Below are 21,555 nucleotides of genomic sequence, written 5' to 3' on the forward strand. Positions count from 1 at the left end.
AGGCTTTCCAAGCCACTAATTGCACAGTACAAACTCCAGTGTTTATAGCGGAAAGTCGGCAGTGCTGTAAGAGCGGTTTTAGGAAGATAGTGTAAGCTTTTATGATGGACTGTGAAGCGCAAACTGACCTGGTGTCATCTGTGATTACTTAACCCTTCAACTTCCTGTGAGAAACACATTCAGCCTTAGCTAAAGCATTTAAATAGCCTTCTCAGCTAAAGTCTTCAAAAGAACACTCATACAGGCTGCGCTTGATAGCTACAGAAATATTTTTGGGCATCATAAACGAACATTTGAACATGCTTATGATGACTAAAAAATGTATCTAGGTAGGCATCTCACTTGGTTTTAAAACTATGATGACCAAAATTGATGTCTGGGTAGGCAGCCCACTAGGTTTCGGAACATAAATAGCACCAAAAAATACATTTCAGAGATGTTTGATATCAGTAATATTACACCTAAAGATCAAACTTAAATAAAGTCATTGAATTTCAAGCCATCATTACAGTACTTTCAGAACCAGATGGATTGAAGTTAGACACAGCGGCATAAATCGATTTGAGTCCTCAGCGAATGTCGCATTACAACAACTGCCAGGGGCACGTGCAATAGATTTATTTACAGTCTTGGAATGTACAGTTTTCCCATGTATATAGTCCTTCATGTAGCGCCATAAATAATTTTTTTAGCAAATAACGATTCTCAATAACATTCTCAAGATTATAGATTCAGCATCAGTCGCGTTGGGATACATTTGTTAACATACGGTCATATTTCTCTAATGAGCTTGCCTATGCACACACGTGTGTGTGTGATGATTACGGACCTGTACGGCACAGTTCCACTTGACATTTCTTTATTATAGGAGGCTGAGTTATGGCTAAGGTATGTGTGTGTGTGTGTGTATGTGTGTTACACCAAAAGACCTGACCGCAGTCACTGGAGAGATTCATGTTCCTCTGGGGCTATTTTAAAAGCCATTGAGCACAAGCACAATGAATGAGCAAAAGGCCATAAATCTACTCTTTAAACCAACATGGCCGCCTCTCTGGCCCAACTAATGCTCTCACACCCCATTACACTCTGCACATTAAACGCCTGCGTTATTAACCGGCCATAACCCTGGGATAAAAACCAACCCGACACGGCCTGATAAGCACCCTTCTCCACTTTTAAAAAATGGCCAGAGAGACAGAGACTGAGAGGAGAGGAGAGGAGAGAAGAAGAGAGGTAGAAAACAAGCCACAAAGTGAGTGACAGCCTCATTGTCGGGGCGTCCCATTGTTGAGAATGCTTTCACCACTACCCTCCCTACATCTCTCCACCGAATGCTCCCACCCCTTCTTAATAATAAAGTCGTAGGGGAGTCGTGCAAACAAAAGCAGACATCTTTCTAGCGGCGGGACGGGGCTTAACCCCTCCTGCTTGTCCCTCTCTTTGTTTAATGCGATTATTACATCCAAACAAACTCCGAATTTAGGTGTTCGCAAGTGTGTTTTCACACTTAAATGTATGCAAATATACTCGCTTTACAGGGTGCATTAATACAGACTAGGACCACTTGCATGGAAATGCGTCTGCAATAAGTGCAAAAAAGGTGACTGCAATAAGTGAACACACAAGCACAATTTTACCATCAAGGATGCAGTGTCTTTTCTGTCACTATGTTTCCCTTGTGCACACACACGCATTATCCTGCATGCATGCACGCGCATCTTCAAACACTTCTCTATAGCTGTATCAACTCTTCAGTCTTTTAAGAGGCTCCGAACGAACCGTAAGGAAGAGAAACAAGAGAGGGGAATGTTGCAAGCTGCACATTTTTACAGCTGGCAAGACAAGTGCAGGCGGTGCAGCGCAGGCAGGGTCTCGCAATTTGACAAAAACACAACTGCATGCACGCACCGCTCAAACGGCCTACAAACGGCATGTCAACGGACCGCGCCAACAAAACCGCAGGGCTGCCGTCAACCAAACATTCCTGAAACGGCTCGCCACATGCCTGCAGCTATGACCAACAGCAAACCTTTCGGAGCTAGCTGGATCTGTGTGTATGTGTGTGCATGCATGTCTTTGTGTGCTGTCCAGGGACAGCTTTACCTCAGCAGCAGTTCTTCTGTGCTCCTCATGGAGATAGCGCTGTTCGCGGTGGATGGGTATCGCATGCTGTCCACACACACACTAGGCACAAAGCCCAGCTCAGACGAGTGCTCCAACATCGCCGTTACTCCGAACACAAGCACACACTACACACTCACACAATCCTTGTGCTTTCAGTTGTGGCGAGTGTACGCTGGCCCCTTCTCTAGCGTTTGAATCCTCTCTCTCTCTCACACAGTAACACTCCCACCCATCCACCCTCACCGGCTCCCTCCTCCTTCCCCTTGTCCCTCCCTCCTCCCGTCTGATTCACTGGGCTGTGATAACCCTTTCTGACAGCTCATGTTGTTTTTGGGCAAGAGCTAGTGCTGTTAGCCTGGTGCTGGCTAGCATTGAGAAGCCTGCTGTTGTCCAGGATGCTCAACACGCCTTAGGACAGCTCGTATCTCGTGTCCGTACAAGAATAACAACTAAATAAGTGCCATTTGAACACCTTAAAGAAGTAGGCAAGACTATACACAGGTCTAGTACAATAATTTTATATCTCTCAAGAACGTCCATCTTTGTCCTAATATTATTTGTCAACATAGGCAATAAAATAGAGAGAAAAGACAGCAGAGATGGACACAAGAATGTGTCTTTTGTGAATGACCCTGGGCATACTAAAATAGGGACTTCTTTGGATAATTTATCAATGCTGAAGAACTGAAACCATGGTCAACCATACTGAGAGGTTTACTTAAAGAATAACTTTGCTTGTTTTGTTTGTATTGCTACAATGTTGGTACTTTGTAGTATATGTAAATGTTAGCTGCATCCAGATATTCCCTGGATATTATTAATTGGCGAAAGTCTGCCAGATGATGCATATGATGTGTGGGTAACATGGTGAAAGAGCACAAATTGTTAATTTACCATGTTGATGAAATTATGATACAATTTTGAAAAGGTTATACAGTAAACTGGACTGGTCTTCTCATGGTCTGAGTGGTTTATCCCATTTAGTGTGCCAAGTTTTGAAACAGTTCAGTGATTCCGGGTCAGTGCTACTCATGAACTGTGTTTTTTTCTTTCTTTCTGAGAAACCACCAGAGACTTTTTGAGGACCATTGTTTTGATAAATTAGTTTTACGGTGGGAAAGCAGAAAATCACCAGGGACGTGGATTAGTTTAAATGAGGGTTCTGAGTGTGAGTGTTGTATGTGCAATTCTAAGAAGCCCATTTTTTCCTCCCAATGGGCACATTTTGTTAAAGAGTCACACTCATCTGAAAATAACCTCTTGTCATTGCTCTTTCTTTTCACCATCTGTTCTTACCCCTCCATCTCTCTCTCATTCTCTCTATTCTAGAAAAACATATTTACCTCCTCTCTCTTTAAATGTCTCCTCCCTTCACAAGTTTCTCACTCCCTCTCTTTTCCAAATGTCGGCAGATCTGCCTGTTTAAAAATGCATTGTGTTTATTACGGCTCATGAAAGTTTCATTGCGAGAAAAACACATCAGAGGATCAAGGGCACTGATTCATTAAAGGACAAAACTTTGCATTGCACCTTGCACACTTGGCTACGATCATTCACAACACTTGCAATAATTGCCAGAGTAATTTGTTTACCAAACACCTGCGGTCCTGAGGTGCCCCGTTAATGTCCTATAACTGTACCCACTGCAATAGATGCCAACCCCATCACTTCAAAATTAGGTGACCCTCCAACTAATACGCTCGTATAGGTCGTTTGTCCAAATCCCTGAAATACGACCCATCAGAGCGTATACTACAATTGCGCCCCTATCGGCAAAAGGTCGTGTTCATATTAATGTTTTGTACTCTTTTATTTGCACCGTGATTTGCGTTTCGTGTAGCTCAGTTGGTAGATTATTGCGTTATACCTTGATATGCAATCATGCTATCATGGGTTCGATCCCCGAGAATGGACGTGCACGTAAAATGTATATGCTCAAAAAATCATAATTTAGCATGATTTCTGTGAGGGTTAGGTTTAGGGGGTGGGGTTAGGTGTGGTCATTCGAACGAATAAGCCTCCTAGTAAAATATGTACGAATTACTGTGAGATCGGTGTAAAAAGTCCACACATTGCATTTAAATAAACGTGCGTTTTGATTGGTAATGACGTTATACGTCATTTCATGACGACAGACGCAACGCGATACTGTCATTATTTTTACGCCCGCTAGAGGCCGCTTAACGTTAAAACGTAAAAATAGGTCGTAATAAGGTGCTTGCACAAACGACCTATATGGTCGTTTTTTGTTGGAGGACAGGCTCTTGAATGTAGTTTTTTTTCTTCGACGTTGATCTGGAATCTGCATTATGCTGACCAGAGTGATTCCGATTACAGATGTCACGCAAATAAAATTGGTTAGGAGCGTAAAATAACCAGTTCCAAATGTCTCTCTGCTCCATCTGCCACCTCCTTTTCTTTCTCTCCATCTGTCTTTTTCTATCGTCAGCCCCTTTGCCAATCTTACATGATCTAGTCAGTGTAAATGTAATGGTTGTCCAGCAGCGAGTGTTTCTGAGTGGCAGGCATATAGTCAGATGTGGGCAGGGAACTTAACAGCTAGACGAAATGCCAAATGTATTACCAATCAGTTCAAATTCACACTGTATTTCATTGTGATTCGCAAAAGCCCTTGGTATTTTTTGGCAATTGTTTTGCAACAGGAAAATCTACCCGTCTGTCTGCGTGAGGGTTGAAGTCAAGCTGTTACTGACAGCCAAAAAGAAAATATATGCCAGGGGTGATAACTGGTTTCCTATGATCTCTGGCAATGGCATTTGATTAGCTGAGTCTGAGGCAGATGCCTGATCGCACTCAATTGGTTGAGTCCATAGGACCCATTATGAGTGATTAGTGCAATATAAGAGAAGAGAAAGACTCATAACAGACATCTGTAACAGAGATCTGAGAAGAGAAGAGAAGAGAAGAGAAGAGAAGAGAAGAGAAGAGAAGATTCCAAATGAGATGAAACAGGATGAGACAAGACAAAACAAAATGACAAGAGATGTGACTAGACAGGGAAAAACAAAAAAGGTATAGACAACAACAAAGATGATGAAATAAGGGAAACAAGAATGAAATGATAAGAAAACAGGTAAGAACCAATTAGAAACCATATGAAATGAGACAAGATGTGAAGCAAAGAAGTAAAAAGATGAGGACACAAGAATAGAAGGGAGTTGAAATTTGATGAGACAAAAGAAAAAAGAATAGGACAGATATGAGAAAAGATGAGTCGAAGACAAGATGAGATCAGTTGAGAAGAAGATAGACAAGATGAGACAAATAAAGTGATAAGAAGAGAAATAAAGAGATGAGTACACAATAAGATAAGAAATGAGGAGTGACAAGCTCCGAGAAGACAAAAAGAAAAGAGAAGCCACGAGGCAAGACAGGACAAAAAACTATGCAGAAAAAGTGTGGTGAGAGAGATCTTTGCTATATAGACAGTGCCCTGGGACAATGTGTGCCAACACACACACACACACACACACACAAAGCCAAAGCAGGCCGATTATAAAATCATTTACAGTCCATCGCACAAACATAACATTCTCTGTCAAGTAGTTGCATTACATTTACAGTTTAATGAAATGACCTAGTTAGAGTATCTTCCTGCCTCTCCATCCTCTGTACTTTCCTGCATTATTCCCACTCTCTCAATCCTCTATTCAGTTTAATCTGTATGACACTATACCGTTCTACTGTGTTTAATACCTACTCTCTTTCTCTCACTCTCTTCTGCCTAACTGTCTCGTCTATAACGATGATTAAAAGGTCAATGTCCAATCACTCCTAGCCATGACAGCCCATCTTGAATGGCTGTCTATGTGGCAACTATTCACTAGGCTAGTCTTTGGGGTATTTAATCTCAGAATAGTCCTGAAATGTGGTTTATTGTTCCCTCAGTAGCTTCCAAATACAGTTTTAGCAGGCACATCTTGCACATACTTGAGTTCAAAAACAGTTTTAACAGAACACAACTGAACACGGGGGTTGAGATGTGTTTTTAATATCTAGGCTTGTCACCAGTTATTGATAAGTACAATATTAAAAAGACATAAGACATTTTTACAATGGCACAGTGACACAAGATCAATTTTAACTTAGTCGCAGCCTCATTCAGACTCTGTTCACTTACTGCAGCAGTATTTGAAGTCATTCATCTATTATTGCATGATAATAATAATGTAATAATATTGTAATAAGCAGTAAAAACAAGTAAAACTGTGATTTGTCACTTTACATCTCAAGCAGACAGTCTCCTCCTGTCTAAGTGAGTGGTTCTTGGCCAAAATATGCTGTAATAGGTACTATACAGTGGTAGGTTGTAAAGGGTAATGTGCTTCCAGCTGGTCATTATTGAAAAATAAATACATATCATGTGATAAAGACCCTGATTTGGAGTCATTTTACCTGAAGATGATCTTAAAGCTTCTGAGAATAAAAGCTTCCAAGAAAAAAACAAACAAAAGTAAAAGAGTAGGACCAGTTTCAGTTACCCGGATGCATGTTCTAACAAAGCTGTCATGAATGATAGAATTTATTTGACTGTTGAATGCCACGACTGACCAATCAGAATCAAGTATTCTGGAGAACAATAATAGTAGGGCAAAATAAAGGGGTGTTCACATCAAGTACGATATCTGTAACCATACCTATATGGGCGTTCACATATTTTGCATGACATGTATTGGGACTGCAATGCCATTTGTGGCACCAGTAACACTGAGTGTGTGTGTGTGTTTCCTAAAGCAGGTCAGGCTGACACAATTCACAGAGGCTCTGCCTTTATTATTAAATGTTATCGAGCCTTAAAAAGATGGAATATCAAAGGAATATCCCAGCGGGTGAAGAAAGGGACAACGAGAGTGAAATGTAAGGTGTTTTTGAGAGTTCTTGAGCTAACATTAATAAAATAAGGATTACCTGACTTCAGCACTGTGCCATTTCACCTATTCAAAACAGCATTTGGCTCTCTTTGACCGGTACTTTCAGATTATTTTACCTAGTTTTGTCTCTCTCAGGCCTAAAAACTTTTCATCACTATCAGAATGCAGTCCATGTGGGACCCTCAGAAAAAGGAAGACCCTCAATTCATTCCCCCTCTCTTTCTCGTTCTGCAGGAGGAATGCACCAAAACACAGATGAATAATTTAGGGGGTTTTTTTCTTTCTTTTTTTCCAAAGAAAAGGTTTGACGCAGCAGTTTGGAAGAAAGAGCTGCTATAAAACATGCATGGAATACATGAGTCCACAATCAGATTGCTGATATGAAGAATTAATCTTATCTTTAAAACACATGACAGGACAACATGAAAGGATGGCAGTGAATTGTTCTTAAATTTGTAGCATTCGGATAACCCTATTGAGTGGATAAGCTGAGATAGATCTCCTTTTGTTCCTGTGACAATGTTATTACAGGCAATCAAATACAAACAGTGCCCCTTTTTAATTTTAAGACAACCAATCAGCAGAGATAAAAGAAACAAAGGCCCAATCCATGAATGACAGTTAGAGTGAAGTGTTCGATGAGCATTAATGACTACTCATGATGCTGTACCTGGCAGATCAAAGGTTTAACAGGAACTATGTGTATGTGTGTGTGTGTGTGTGTGTGTGTGTGTGTGTCTGTGTAAGGGGAAGAGAGAAGCTCATAATAAATTGAAAAGCTTGTTAATCTTCGACAGTTGGTGCATGTCTTATAGACATATAGTACAGACTTGTATAGAATTAAATGGGACCCTGTGACTGGATCCACCAATTCTTTGAAAATATCAACTTAGGCTTGAAGGAAATCAAAGTTTGACTTAATGATGGAGCATGTGAAGGCAAAACAAGTAAAGTAAAATAAAATAAAATAAAATAAAATAAAATAAAATAAAATAAAATAAAATAAAATAAAATAAAATAAAATAAAATAAAATAAAATAAAATAAAATAAAATGTTTTATTAAAATTAATAAAATTAAATTACAAATTATTCATATAATTATAGCTAATTTAACGTAACTATTTATGAAAAAAAAAAAAAAAAAATGAATGCATTTATTCAACCTTAGGGCCATTTCGTAAGAAATTTTCTTACCACTGGAGCTATTGATATGATCAGAGCAATTCAAGCTAATCACACAGAAGATCTTGCTTTAAAAACAACATGGAAAAACATAAGATTGGAAGAGAACTCTGGAATTGGGAGGTGCATTTCAAATCTGAAATTCTTTTATGTTTAAAAGCATAGCACGCATGACGTAAGATGCTGAAAAACAACAAGACGTAACACAATGGCCAAATTCATGTGTATTTAGTGGCTTTTCTTTGCAAATATTTATATATGCTTGTGATTTATTCAATTAGCTCATTAAATATCATCAATAATTAATTCAATTAAAAATGTAAATCCCTAAATAAACAAATCTTAATGTAATATAATAAGATCCTATCCAAAGACCCAAACCCAGGCCAAAACCTGGTACTGGTAGTGTGGTTTAACCCATGATGGATGCCCGTCTAACCACAGAGCTTGTGCACACAAACAGTTTAAGCTGTACCAGTGAGGATTTTTTTCTCCTTGTCCTCCCATTCACACATGCACACGTGCTTGAACTTCCAAATGATACGCAGAATAAGACAGCCAGTCGGGCATGTTCTATTTTGAGCTATTAGCAGACAGAAATTAATTTGTCACCTTCTATTAGAGGCCTGATTCTGGAGTTCTGTCTCCTCAATTATTTCCTCAACACACACATACACACAGCGAAAGCCATTTGTCCCTACTATTTATATGGAAAATGGTTTGCTTGGATAGGTGTTTTTTTCCCCTCCTCTAAACTGTATTCAGGTCCATATTTGCTCTTGACTGAACTCTGTGTGTTTGTGTAAGTGTGTATGTATGTGTTTGTGTGTGCTTGCAAAGTGAAATAAGTACTATTGTGCTTCTGGATGTAAAAAATAACTGTGTAGACACTTCAGAGCTAGCATACTCTCTCTAAGAATGACAGGAAAACAGAAGAGGTAGATAATCTGTTCATTAGGATGCTAATGAGAGAGAGAGACAGCTTTTTCTTATTCTTTCTGGGTATTTTTGGCTATTGAGAAGCATCAAAATAATCTAAATATTTCCTTCTCTCTGTGAAAAGCTGTCAACATTGGAAGTTTTGCTATGAAATATCATCTTCAATGTCATGGCATTGAATTATCATAAAACGATGTCAATAAATATTAAACAGGCTAAATTCTTCACTTTTGTACCATTTTATTCCCTGAAGTCCACATAGTAACCGACATAATGACAATTTCCACTTTCTCTGTAGAGAAATATCTGAACGCCAACATTTCCAGCTAAGAAAGATCAATCGCATGTCATTGCATTTCAAAATGCGTCAGAGGACTGTTCATATAACGCAGTTTACTCTCAGCTTTGCCACAAGAAGTGCTATAGTGAGCATTAGCACAACTGGTTTTCATTTTCAGGTTAACTACTGTGATGTCACAACAGTTTGAAGAGAATCTTGCTAAGCTAGCTAATTATTTTCATTTAAACTGTCATGTAGCTATAGTAATCACCTGAATTAAGCAAGTCTACCATACTTGGAGAATGCTAGCCATTAGCATTCCCCTTCATCTCAACAGCACATGAGCATGTGAATTTTTGAATATTCAACCCTTGGAAAAGTGTGCTTGTGGCAAAATTTCTGCAAAATTATAATAAGTTGCTTATTGCATGTTTCCTGACACTCAGTCCAGTGAATGGCACTAATAGACAGATGAATGCGAATCTAGGGGTATTTTATTACTTTGGTTATTATACTATCACAGCAGTTTAGAAATGAAATGTGTGGTGAGCCTCCAGTAGGTTGTGAATATCTCTGAATTTTTGCAGCTTAGTTTCCCACAATGGGTGAAATGAGGTTGCAGTTTACATTGCGGTCATGCTTTGCATATGTGTCCAGTGTTAAAGGTCGGAAAGTGATTTCAATTGGGCAACACAATTTTTTTTTTTTTTTTTTTTTTGACAACCCTCAAATTCATCCACACACACATACACACATGCATGACAATGATGGCGGAGGCCAGAGGCTCAACCCTAAGGGAGATTGCACATTTCTTTCACCCGTACCTCACAAACGTGATTCTCTCTCTTCAGTTTGAAGGAAGCATTCCTCTGGGTATGAGGCTGTCAACCTGACATTCATGTCTGGACTAGTTCATCTGCTCTGTGTCTATGTGTGTGTGTCTGGGATGCACTAAAATAGCTCAAATTGTACTATACTCTGCTCTATTTTTGGAATCAGCCACCCAGAATACACTTGAACCCTGTGTGTGTGTTTTAATATGCAATCACTCCAGGGAATGTGTACCTTTATGCTAAGAAAGTGTGTGTCTGTGTGCATGTGAGAGAGGTTAATGGCTTTGTTGGTGACTGGTCAAATCCAATAGGGGTGCTTGACGACTGATGGACCTGTCTGGACAGTGTGTGTGTGTGTGTGTGTGTGTGTGTGTGTGTTGAATTTCTAGGCAGAATGAGCCAAGCATGAGACATGTTCCTCCATCGGATTTCTGAACTGACAACGTTTTTGCACTCACACTCATTGTGACACTGCATCCTCTCTTCCAGTAACGTCTTACATAATATGGACACACACACACTTAAAAAAACTCCCGCCCCCCTTTATACACACCATCTAACGGTAACTGCAATTACTAAAATGAGTCACAGATGCCACAGGTTATGACACTGCAACAGGAAGCTTCAAAAAAAAGCTTATATTGTGATGTTGGTTTAATATTAAGCTAATGGAATGAAAATTCATTATTCAACTTGATGTCATTAAAATTAAATAATTTCCTCACATCACGCAGTTCTCGAGTGTCATTTGAGCTGGCAGTCCAAACATGATGCGTCAAGACTTTGAGTGCCATTGGTCACATGTCTAGTGACAACTGTAACTGATGTTATTATTGTAAACAAAAACTAAAGGAAAACATTTTTAAGTAAAACAAAAGTAAATAAATAAAGAAACAAATAAAAAAAAAAAACAAAGACAGCGAGAGAGTAACATAATTGGGGACAGCTAAAAATAAACTATTAATTTTTAAGACTACAAAAAACTAAAAAAAAACAAAACTATCTACAAACATTTCTAGCTAAACAAAACAAACATAATTGGGATAAACTGAAAAAAAAAAGATTACAACAAACAAAGCAAAATAACAAAACAAAAAGCAAACCAATTCAAAACAAAACAAACAAAAACAAACAATCAAACAAAACAAAACAAAAAACCCAGTAAATTAAATCAAAACAAAACGAAAACCAAATCTGTTCAAATCTAAATATCAAAACAAAAAGCATTTCCTCTGGTAAATTTCATGTTTAATTCAACATCTTACTTGCTTCTTGATTATTGTGAATTTTACTAGCAATTACTGCTGAAAATTTTTTCAAAGTATATCCTACACAATGATTACTATTACTATTACTATTACTAATATTACTACTATTATTATTATTTTTACTAATGCATTTTTAGTTGTTGATATATTATATATTATAAAAGTTAAAACCTGTGCCACAGAAGAAATAAAAATGGAACAATATGATGGTGAGGAAATACTGACTGAATTTTCTTTTTTGCCTGAACCATGGAATGTAAATTTAAATGTGAAATGACTGTAATATACTGAGCACATGCTTTGTCTGAGTTGCCTCTCATCTTCCTGTAAAACACCTAAGCCTTGCTTTTCTCCATAAATACACTCAAATCAAGTGAAATAGCAGTCTCTTTTCTTCTTTATGTCTGTCTGTATGTGACAGGCCACTCTGTGCTGTCTAACTGATTTAGCTATTAAGGTCTGAGTCACTGTACGCATACACATTCACACAAGTCACATCTCCAGTATCCTCCTCCCAGATCTCATAAATATTAATCCCCTGTGAGCTCATTAGCATAGCAGCGCTGAGCTGCACCGCCATCTAGTGAGACACTTCCTCTCATGAATATTCAGGGTGAGGGGGGGCCCAGCGGTCATTAGTATAGAAAAATCTGAGACAATAACCCAATCTGGGATGAGGGACGGGACTTTGTGTGCGAATGTGTAATTAAGCAGTGCATTCAGACTCTTTCATGGTATTTCTGATTAGAAGATTTTGTTTATTCGAGAAAAGTGTCTGAACTGGGCTAGATGCAAATCCAAACACACAACAATACACAATGAATGAATGCAAATGTGAGGCTGTTCCACTGTGAGGGTATTAGTGATGTGACGTAGTGTTTGTTTAAAAGTATTATGCGTTATAGATGCCTGTATTAAAGGCTTAAGACAGGAGGATGTTCTCCTTGTAGGTGGGATGTGATGTTTTTGGATTTTCCGTATTATGCATGTAAATGTACATTGTGTATGGGGGCTTTTATGCAACGTTCGACCGGCTGTTGGGGGCCACTAGCGTTTTTGTGTGCGTACGTAATGTTAGACAGCTGTTTCTCGATCCAGAACATCTGTGAGGTATTAGGATTGTGAGCAACAGTAGGGCAGCACTCCAAGGTCTCACGCCTCATATTACTCAGCCTACACCAGGCCTCAGCATGGAGCTCGTCCAGGTGCCTCCCCCTAAAAACGGAGATGGGGTGCTGTGGTGCAGCTCGTTCAGAGGGCTGCCTAACGAACCTTTCACAAGGCCTCACCTCGGGTGGCTCATTCAGATGACTACAAATGCTATTCAGTGGAAACAAACACTAGCCGGCTATTGTAAAATGTGAAATTGTTTTTGTGAAATACCAATAGTTATGAAGACAGAAGTCGAGAAACAATCTGGCTCAGTAATTCATGTAACTGCATTCATATGTGTACATATTTGCAGCTATATTGAGCATTTATTAGTATTTATGATTAAATATTCTGATTTGCAACTATAATTATACTTGTATAATTAGGATTTATAACTATTCAGATTCACATATTCATATATATATATATATAATTATACTTGTATAATTAGGATTTATAACTATTCAGATTCACATATTCATATATATATATGGTGTAGATTAATAATAACATGTTTATTTACTATATATTTAGATTTACACAATATTATATGAATTTCTTAATATATACTTGGATTTAAAATTATTTATAGTATATTTAATACTCCCCTGCTGGAGGCGGTATAACTATTCAGATTCACATATTCATATATATATATGGTGTAGATTAATAATAATAATAATAATGATTAGCAGGAGTTATTTAGTTTAGTTTATCGTTTGTTTTTGGGAAGTGTGATTTGATTTCAATATTAAATTTTTTAGCATGATGTGGAAAAAAATATTAGAGTCAGTTTGTTACTTTATTTTATTAGTGTTAATTTATTTTATTAAACTGGATAAATTGTTACACCTTTTTATATTTTATGTGGTGTCATGATTTACTTTTGATAAAAACAATTGATTATTATTGTTTATTTGTTGCCATTTCATTTATTGTAGGCCTACACCCTTTAAATCCGCTTATTAAAATCACAACAGCAGCAGCAGCAGTATGGTGTAACATTTATTTGAAACACATGTATTTGGTACTTGCCACCTTATATCTATACTCTTTCCTTTCATTCTTTTCATAGCTTTGAAAAACTAGTCTTGGATGTTTCTCTACGTCGCTTTTTGCATAACTCCGGGTCGTTGACACCAAGCTTCATTGGCATTTCTTTCAAGGAATTAAATGCTTTCTCTGAATCTTTAAAGTCTCTCTGCGAGCAATCGTACAGGTGCGGATATATTTGAGCCAGCTCAGCTTTTCGACACTCCAGTGTAATCAGGAGATGTTGTTCTATGGTCTAACTTCCATGGAATGAGAAACGAACCGAGAAAAAAAAAATCGCACTTCAAAGAAGATGGAGTTTCAGAACACACCCATTGATTGCGTAACCGCCATGGACCAATAGGAGCCAAAACGAACTGCTGAAACGAACTTAATTTCGGCCTGATTATGTTCAAAATGACGTCATATATAAGTATATGACAAGTATATCGGGGCCTTTAGGGTGACGAAAAAAATTAAAAAGAGGCAATGAGGGGTAGACATACAATCCATTCAATAAGCTCTACTGTGTTCATTCCAAAGGTTTTTGGTCCACTGACATATAAAAAAAAAAAAAAAAAAAATTCTGTGTTTTGTCAGCTGAACAAATGATGCCAAGGTAAACAACAGAATGACAATACGTCTATCTATTTTCATCTACTAAGGCCTATAGTCTACTCAGTACAATTTACTTTCAATAATCTGCTACAATGTGATTCTTTTAAAAGGTTCTTAGAAGAATGGTCTTCTAATCAATCTACAGAATAAAACAGAGGACAAAAGAGAAAACAGGCCTTTTCACATTCACAGAACACATCAATCCACACAAGGGACGAACCTGAATACTTGTCATAAACGTTGAAGGTTAATACTTGTAATACCCAGGGACTTTTTCATAATGTTTCTATCTCTCCCTCTTTTCCCTTCCTCTCTCAGAGTGGATTATAAATAGTGTTGATTGACAGGTCTGGTTGGATGGTAATTAGAGCGGTTGCTGGGGTGAAGGGGGCGGGTCAGTCTCCGTGGTGATAATGAGGCCGGGTCCCACACGGCCGCCATGACGGTTCGGTAACCGCTCTCTTGCACTGCCATCCCGGCTCCCATAATTATCGGTTGTTTTCTCTATGAGAACATAATCGCCACCGAGAGATGCAATTAGCTGACAACCGATTCCACCCCCGCACCCCCCCCCCCCCCCCCAAGACCCCCGGTACCGGAAAAAAGGGAGTGAAAAAAGAGAAGAAATGGTTTTGATGCAACTTGCTAAGAGGCAGTCAGTCATTCGGCATGAGGAAATCAGTGACTGCACATAGGAGCTAATTACACAGTTACACGTTCTTTTATGCCACCCTTTCTTTCGCTTCCTTTTCTCTTTGCTATGCCACGGATGTTGAAATAAAAAAAAATTAAAAGAGAGATTAGAGTATCTCTGCATCTAAGTTGACAACTGTATTTCAGATGCTAGCCCATAGCAAAGACAAAAAAACTTTTTCAAATCTTATTGTTTATAGAGAGAATTCAACTTTTTTTTCTGTCAATATTCAGCATTATTCAACAAATAACATGCTTCAAATATAGCCATTTATAAAGCATTATTTTATTTTTCTACAGTGGGTTTCAACAATAACTAAATATAATAATAAATATATTAATATTCATAGTTGTCATATTACACATTGTAATAGTACATAATACATATTATAGTAACTTTATATTCTTTATTCAACTTTATTCAACATTAACATTTATAATTTTATTTATTTTTTTACATTTGTTTTGGGTATCAGAGACTCCAGATATAAAATATATTTTTTAATTTAAGTATAATATTAAATATATTTATATTAATAATTAGTATGGCCACGCACATTATTTAATTTTACAATACGTTTTATAATAACTTTAAATTAATTATTCAACAAATAACATGCTTCAAATGACTTCCATAAAATTTTTTACATTTATTTTATTTTTCTACATTGATATTCAACAACACCTAAATATCATATGAAATATATTATTATTTCATATATATATATATATATATATATATATATATATATATATATATATATATATATATATATATATATATATATATATATACATATCACACACACACACACACACACACACACACACACACACACACACACACAAATGGAGACTTCTACCTCAAGTCTCTTGAGACTAGTATGGCACTGCGCCATGGGAATTTAAGTCATTGTCTTTCTTTTCAGCACAAATACACCTCCTTTATATGTAAATTAGGCTTATTATAGATTGAACCTTGTTCTCAAAGTCTGCACAGTAAAATTTTCCTCTGGGAGGAATTTTCCCCTTAGGCCCGAAACATACTTTACACACGTACATGAACACAAACGTGTCTAGTTACGCAAGTTCGACTGAATCTAAGAGAGTTCTTCATAACCCGGCACAGGAATGCACTGCATTCTCAGCATTACCACAAGGGGTGCTAGAGCTCCTATTATCACATATATGTATTTACTTTAAGTTTGCTCTTTCAGGTCAACTGCTGTATGAGACTCTGAGGCATTAACGCAAGAACGTATTCGCCCAAGCCTTCGCATCTGCATTATCATACTTTCATTAAGTATTTTTCTGATTGTACATTTACACACAAACAAAAGTATTTTTTTCCCTAATAATTCTCGCTAATACCCCAATAGCAAACCCCTTTCCTCTCATTTCCTCTGCTCTCTATCTCTAGTTCATTTCCTCTCGCTCCTGAGGTGTTTTGTTATTCTTGTGAAGTTCACTGTGTTCTTTTGCACTTCATCTGCATAAAGTCACGCTAAAATTGCTGTGAACATGCACTCAGATGCACACGACTTTTGGCATACAGATGAACGCTGAGGTAATTCTGGGTGTGGTGCACAAGATCTTTGATCAGCAATATTATAATATTTGGCAAATTAAACCCATATGTGCACTTGAAGAACACATGATGCCCATTACATCAATGTGTTCCTGGAAATAAGAGATCTTGATGATCAATCTCCTTTTAATAACACACACACACACACACACACACACACACATTTTCTAGGAGCCATGCATAACTGTTAAGTGGGGCTGGTTTGCCAATGGGGTCAAGATAGACAGCATATATGGAGGCCAGCGAGTAGGTGGTGGGTTAGCGACAGACGCTAGTGGCTGCAGTCATTTAGCCTCCTTGTTAGTGCGTCCGCCTCCCATGACAGAGACCCGGGTTCGAGGCCCACTCGGAGCGAGTGCGAGGTGTGGCGGTGAGGACCCGGGAGAGAGGGGTTACATTGGTGCCGTGACCCGGATGGGAGTGAGGTTTAGGGGGGTGAGTGAAACGGAGTCCAGCGAGTAGGTGCTGTGCAGGTAGACCTCACTCGCCTGATCTCAAGAGACGCAATAGTGGCTGCAGTCATTTAGCCTCCTTGTTAGTGCGTCCGCCTCCCATGCCGGAGACCCGGGTTCGAGGCCCACTCGGAGCAAGTGCGAGGTGTGGCGGTGAGGACCCGGGAGAGAGGGGTTACATATATAATTTTGACACTAATGTAAACATTTATATGAGGGCTGTACTTACAGAGATAGTTCACCCAAAAAGGAAAGTTCTGTTATCACCCTCAAGCTGTTCCAAACCTTTAGGAGTTTGTTTTTCAGCCTTTGGACATAAACTAAGATATTTTGAACAATTTCGGTAACCAAACAGTTGACGGTAGCCATTGACTTCCATATAGCTCCAAATTCTTTCTGTGAAATTCAATGTCTACCATCAACTGTTTGGTTACCAACATTTCTGCAAAATATCATCTTCGGCGTCCAACTTTTGTGTTCAACAGAAGAAAGAAATTCATAATGATTTGGAACAACATGAGATTGTGTAAATGAAGACAGAATTTTAATTTCTTGATGAAATATCCTTTTAACTTCTAGCCAGTTGTTGACTTTTGAGAAAAAATGTCCTTTATATTTAGTACTTTGTCATGTTGTATTCATTCATTTTACTGTAACATCCACAGCATTTTCCCAGGGTGACATATTTTTTCCTTTTCAAGAGTGCCCTTGAAAACTCGCAGGCTGTCTGTCAATCAGCCGGTTGCCGGCGGTAACCCACAGTGCATCGCTGTAACGACAGAGAGGGTGGCGAACTCTAGCAGTGGCTTTGAGTTTCTGTGTGCCGCCCTGAGGAAGAAAGCTCCTCTCCAGATGAGACGTGACAATTTATTCTTAACAGAATTCCCGATGAAAAATAGGTGTAGCTATTTCAGGATCAGCAGTTTATCAAAAAACTCTCAGCCGCTCTCTCTCACTCCTTCGATGTGTCGTCTCATAGCTGTGGGGCTGGGTTTAATGGCCCTCAGTCACAGATCTGTACCAGCCTCAACTCTGCACCCCTGACTCTCTGAGAACACCCTTTTCTCTTTTATTTCTCTCCCTCTCCTTTCCCTGTCATCTCGCTCTCCTCTCGTAATCAAAAATTCTGAAAAAGCTATGTTAAATTCAGCTAAGTCTGAGCTTACTCTTTTTTTTTTCTCCCCAAAATCCCATCATCCTCTCCTGCTGCTGTCCTTATATTGGATGTTGCCTTAGTGATGTCAGACATAACAGAGATATCAGGCCTTAGATCGTATATGAATGCTGTTTGTGCATGTCATTAGTTCTGTTCTGAAACTTAGTGGGCTGCTCTGCTGCCTACTGCCTACATTGGCAGTTACCTTCTAAGACAGCAATGTAACAGAAATGGAGCACAAATGATTGATTTAGGACGGTCTACACAGGCAGTCCTATACAAAAAGAGTGCCTCAAAAGAGTCAAGTCCTCACTAATTACAACAGAGTTTGACGTTAGCTTGTTGCTAAGCTAAAAACAAAACTTTAAGCATAAATCTTCATAGAAGAACAAACAAAATGGGCTTTTTAATAAGATTAACCTACTGTAAAATTTGGGAATTGTACACAATATAAATAGATTTATAGTAAACAATTATTTGAATTCATCCACTGGGATGCTGGTTTATGTTGGTCCTTTGCTGGTTTATGCTGGTCCATTTGCTGGTTTATGCTGGTCCTTTGCTGGTTTATGCTGGTCCTTTGCTGGCAAAGGACCAGCATAAACCAGCAAAAGGACCAGCATAAACCAGCAAAGGATCAGCATAAACCAGCATCCCAGCGTCAAAACATACCTAACCAGCATATGCTGTTTTTTTCAGCAGGGAGGAGAATTGATTTCAATAGAGTTTGTGTTAGCATGTTGCTAAGCTAACAGCATGATACTCGGATAAGCATTAAAAATTCATAACATACTCCAATTTTGGACAAAATAGCCCATTTATAATTAGATTTAACCTTACTGATACTATTTCAGTATGGAACAACATTGTCTGTCATGTTTAAAAAAAATCCACTGAGCTTACTGCAGTGCATTCTGGGATTGCCTTCTCTATGAAACGATTTACATTTTTCACCAACCTCATGTAATGGGAGTCGGAAGTAAACTTAAGATGGCTTAAAATACTGTCTAGGTCACCAGCTCACCAAGATTTTAAAGGTGTGCAAACTAGTGATCAAACCACAGTCTCAGTTTAAAAATAGAGATGTGTGTGAAAATTATCACATCAGTATAGCAGACAACACACTACTGATTAGCCAGAACTCAGTAGAAATAATTGACAAAGACAGAAAGAGAGAGAGTCTTACCTCTGTATAGTTCCAGTCAGATCACTTGCGTCCTGCCTGTGAGAGAAAAGGAGAAAATGAATTCATTAGCTCAGTTAAAGTCACATACACAACCATTTTAGTTTAGTATTATGCGATTACATTTACACATTTGGCAGTTAAAACAACTGCAAAGATAACCTTTCTTTTTTTTTTTCAACATTTAATACATTCTCTGGGAATCAAACCCATAATCTTTGTTTAAACTAATGTCAAATTCTGTTGTTTGAACTACAATAAAACTTCCAGATATATTCAGGGCCAATTTCACTTAAACTCACACAAAAAATAAAATTAATAAATAAATAAATAAAAATAAATAAATAAATAAATAAAAAGAATTAAAAATTTAAATGTGTCTAAAGACCAAATGGGTAATTGTAGTAATTTATCATTATATTTAAAATAAAACTAATAATAATAATAATAATAATAATACATTACTTTAAATAATTATGATATTCTGTGCCAATATTATAGGATTGATCCTTGGTACAACATCAATGTAATACAACAAAATAAATTATATTCCATCTATCCGTACGTCTTTAATTTTGATCACATATGCACAGGTGTATGTGTGTGTGTATATGCTTGTGTATCTCCTTGGTTTGTGATAATACAGCTGTAATGAGAATGTGTGTGTGTGTATGTGTGTGATAGTACTCAAGTGTATGTGTTTATTTCTGAAGGGAGCTCTTATGCATGGCTTTAGCTGCAGGTGCATTCAACGTCTGTAAGATAACATTCACTTCACTGCTGTCTACATTACACACACACACACACACACACACACACACACACACACACACACACACACACACACACACACACACACACACATCTCTCCATCTTTCTCTCACCCATCCAATCATCCACACCCTCTCTCTCTTTCCCAACCCTCTATTCTCCTGTCATTTCAGAGCGTTCGCTTTTGGGAAAACATGAATGTTGAATGTACGAGGCGAGGGGTGCCTGAACTAATGTCTCTCTCTCTCTCTCTCTGAGGAGAAGCAGACGGACATATGGAGCGTCACAAGCCACTGAGCCCAAGAGAAGTGGAGATGAAAAAATGGATAGAAAGAGAGAGAGGAGGGATGGTACATTGTGAGCACCTCTTTCAGCCTCCTCTTGACATATTTCACGAAAAAAACTCCAATCCATCCCTGCTGACAATTACAAATGGCTAATACAGCACTTCATTAGCAACCGGTTCCTCTATGAATCATAATTTACATATTACGCTGACAGAGGCAAATGGTTTTACACTGTAAGTATACAGATATATCCATTTGATTTCTAGAAAATATAAGAAGTGGGTTCAAATGGGTAAATTGAAGAATACTTCCTGAACATCAAAAATAAAAAAAATAAAATAATAATAATAATAATAATATTAATAATAATAATAATAATAATTATATATATATATATTAACATTACGATAATGAAAATGCCATACATTAATGAGAATTTTAATATGTAAATATCAATGAAAATAATGGGAATAAATAAACTGAAATAAAACCAGTAATCAAAAAAATAAAAAAAATAAATATATATATATACCAGTACCATTTCAATAATAATTAAAAAAAAAAAAAAACAACAACAAAAAAAATAACTGGTGTTAAAAGGCAGAATTCTGTATTCAAAGAGCAAATCAATTGCGCCAATTCACCACGCCTAATTTTGGCCCTCATAGAACATGGCACCCAAGCTCAGGTGATCAAAATGAACTCCCCACTCTTGTTAGCACCAAACAGCCCACTCCAAATTTTCCAAATTATCTTTTTGGGGGCTTTTTTTCTTTTTATCCCTCCTTTCTCCGACCGCTGAGCTCTTGCTGTGTATATGTGTGTGTGTATTAAGAAAGAGACTGTGCTTCCCACCGCATGTTAATAAATTGGTCCCCTGTGGACAATGGGAAGGAGGTGTGTGGTCATGATTCTGAAAGCTTCCGGTGAAACGGGTACTGTTTGATAACAGCTGCCATCAGCACTGTCGAATAACAGGACGCCAGCTATGCACTTATTAATGGTGAATTATTCCTTTATTCCGGCCCAAATGAGAGGGATGCAGAGGGATAGCATATGCTGGCTCTGCTGATCAGAGCAAAGGTGGGCTGGAGGTTACTTTCC

At 37.9% G+C, this 21,555-nt stretch overlaps 1 protein-coding gene across 1 annotated transcript in view; it reads right to left on the reverse strand.

Moving 5' to 3' along the window:
• LOC109065737 (CUGBP Elav-like family member 2) overlaps positions 1-21,555 on the reverse strand; it is a 132,758-nt gene that overhangs the window by 82,000 nt on the left and 29,203 nt on the right. The window contains exon 2 of the mRNA XM_042742984.1: positions 19,397-19,432. Coding sequence (XP_042598918.1) covers positions 19,397-19,432 — 36 coding nt within the window. The remainder of the gene's footprint in view (positions 1-19,396; positions 19,433-21,555) is intronic.

Source organism: Cyprinus carpio, chromosome A4, assembly GCF_018340385.1.
Source record: "Cyprinus carpio isolate SPL01 chromosome A4, ASM1834038v1, whole genome shotgun sequence".
Taxonomy (NCBI): domain Eukaryota; kingdom Metazoa; phylum Chordata; class Actinopteri; order Cypriniformes; family Cyprinidae; genus Cyprinus; species Cyprinus carpio.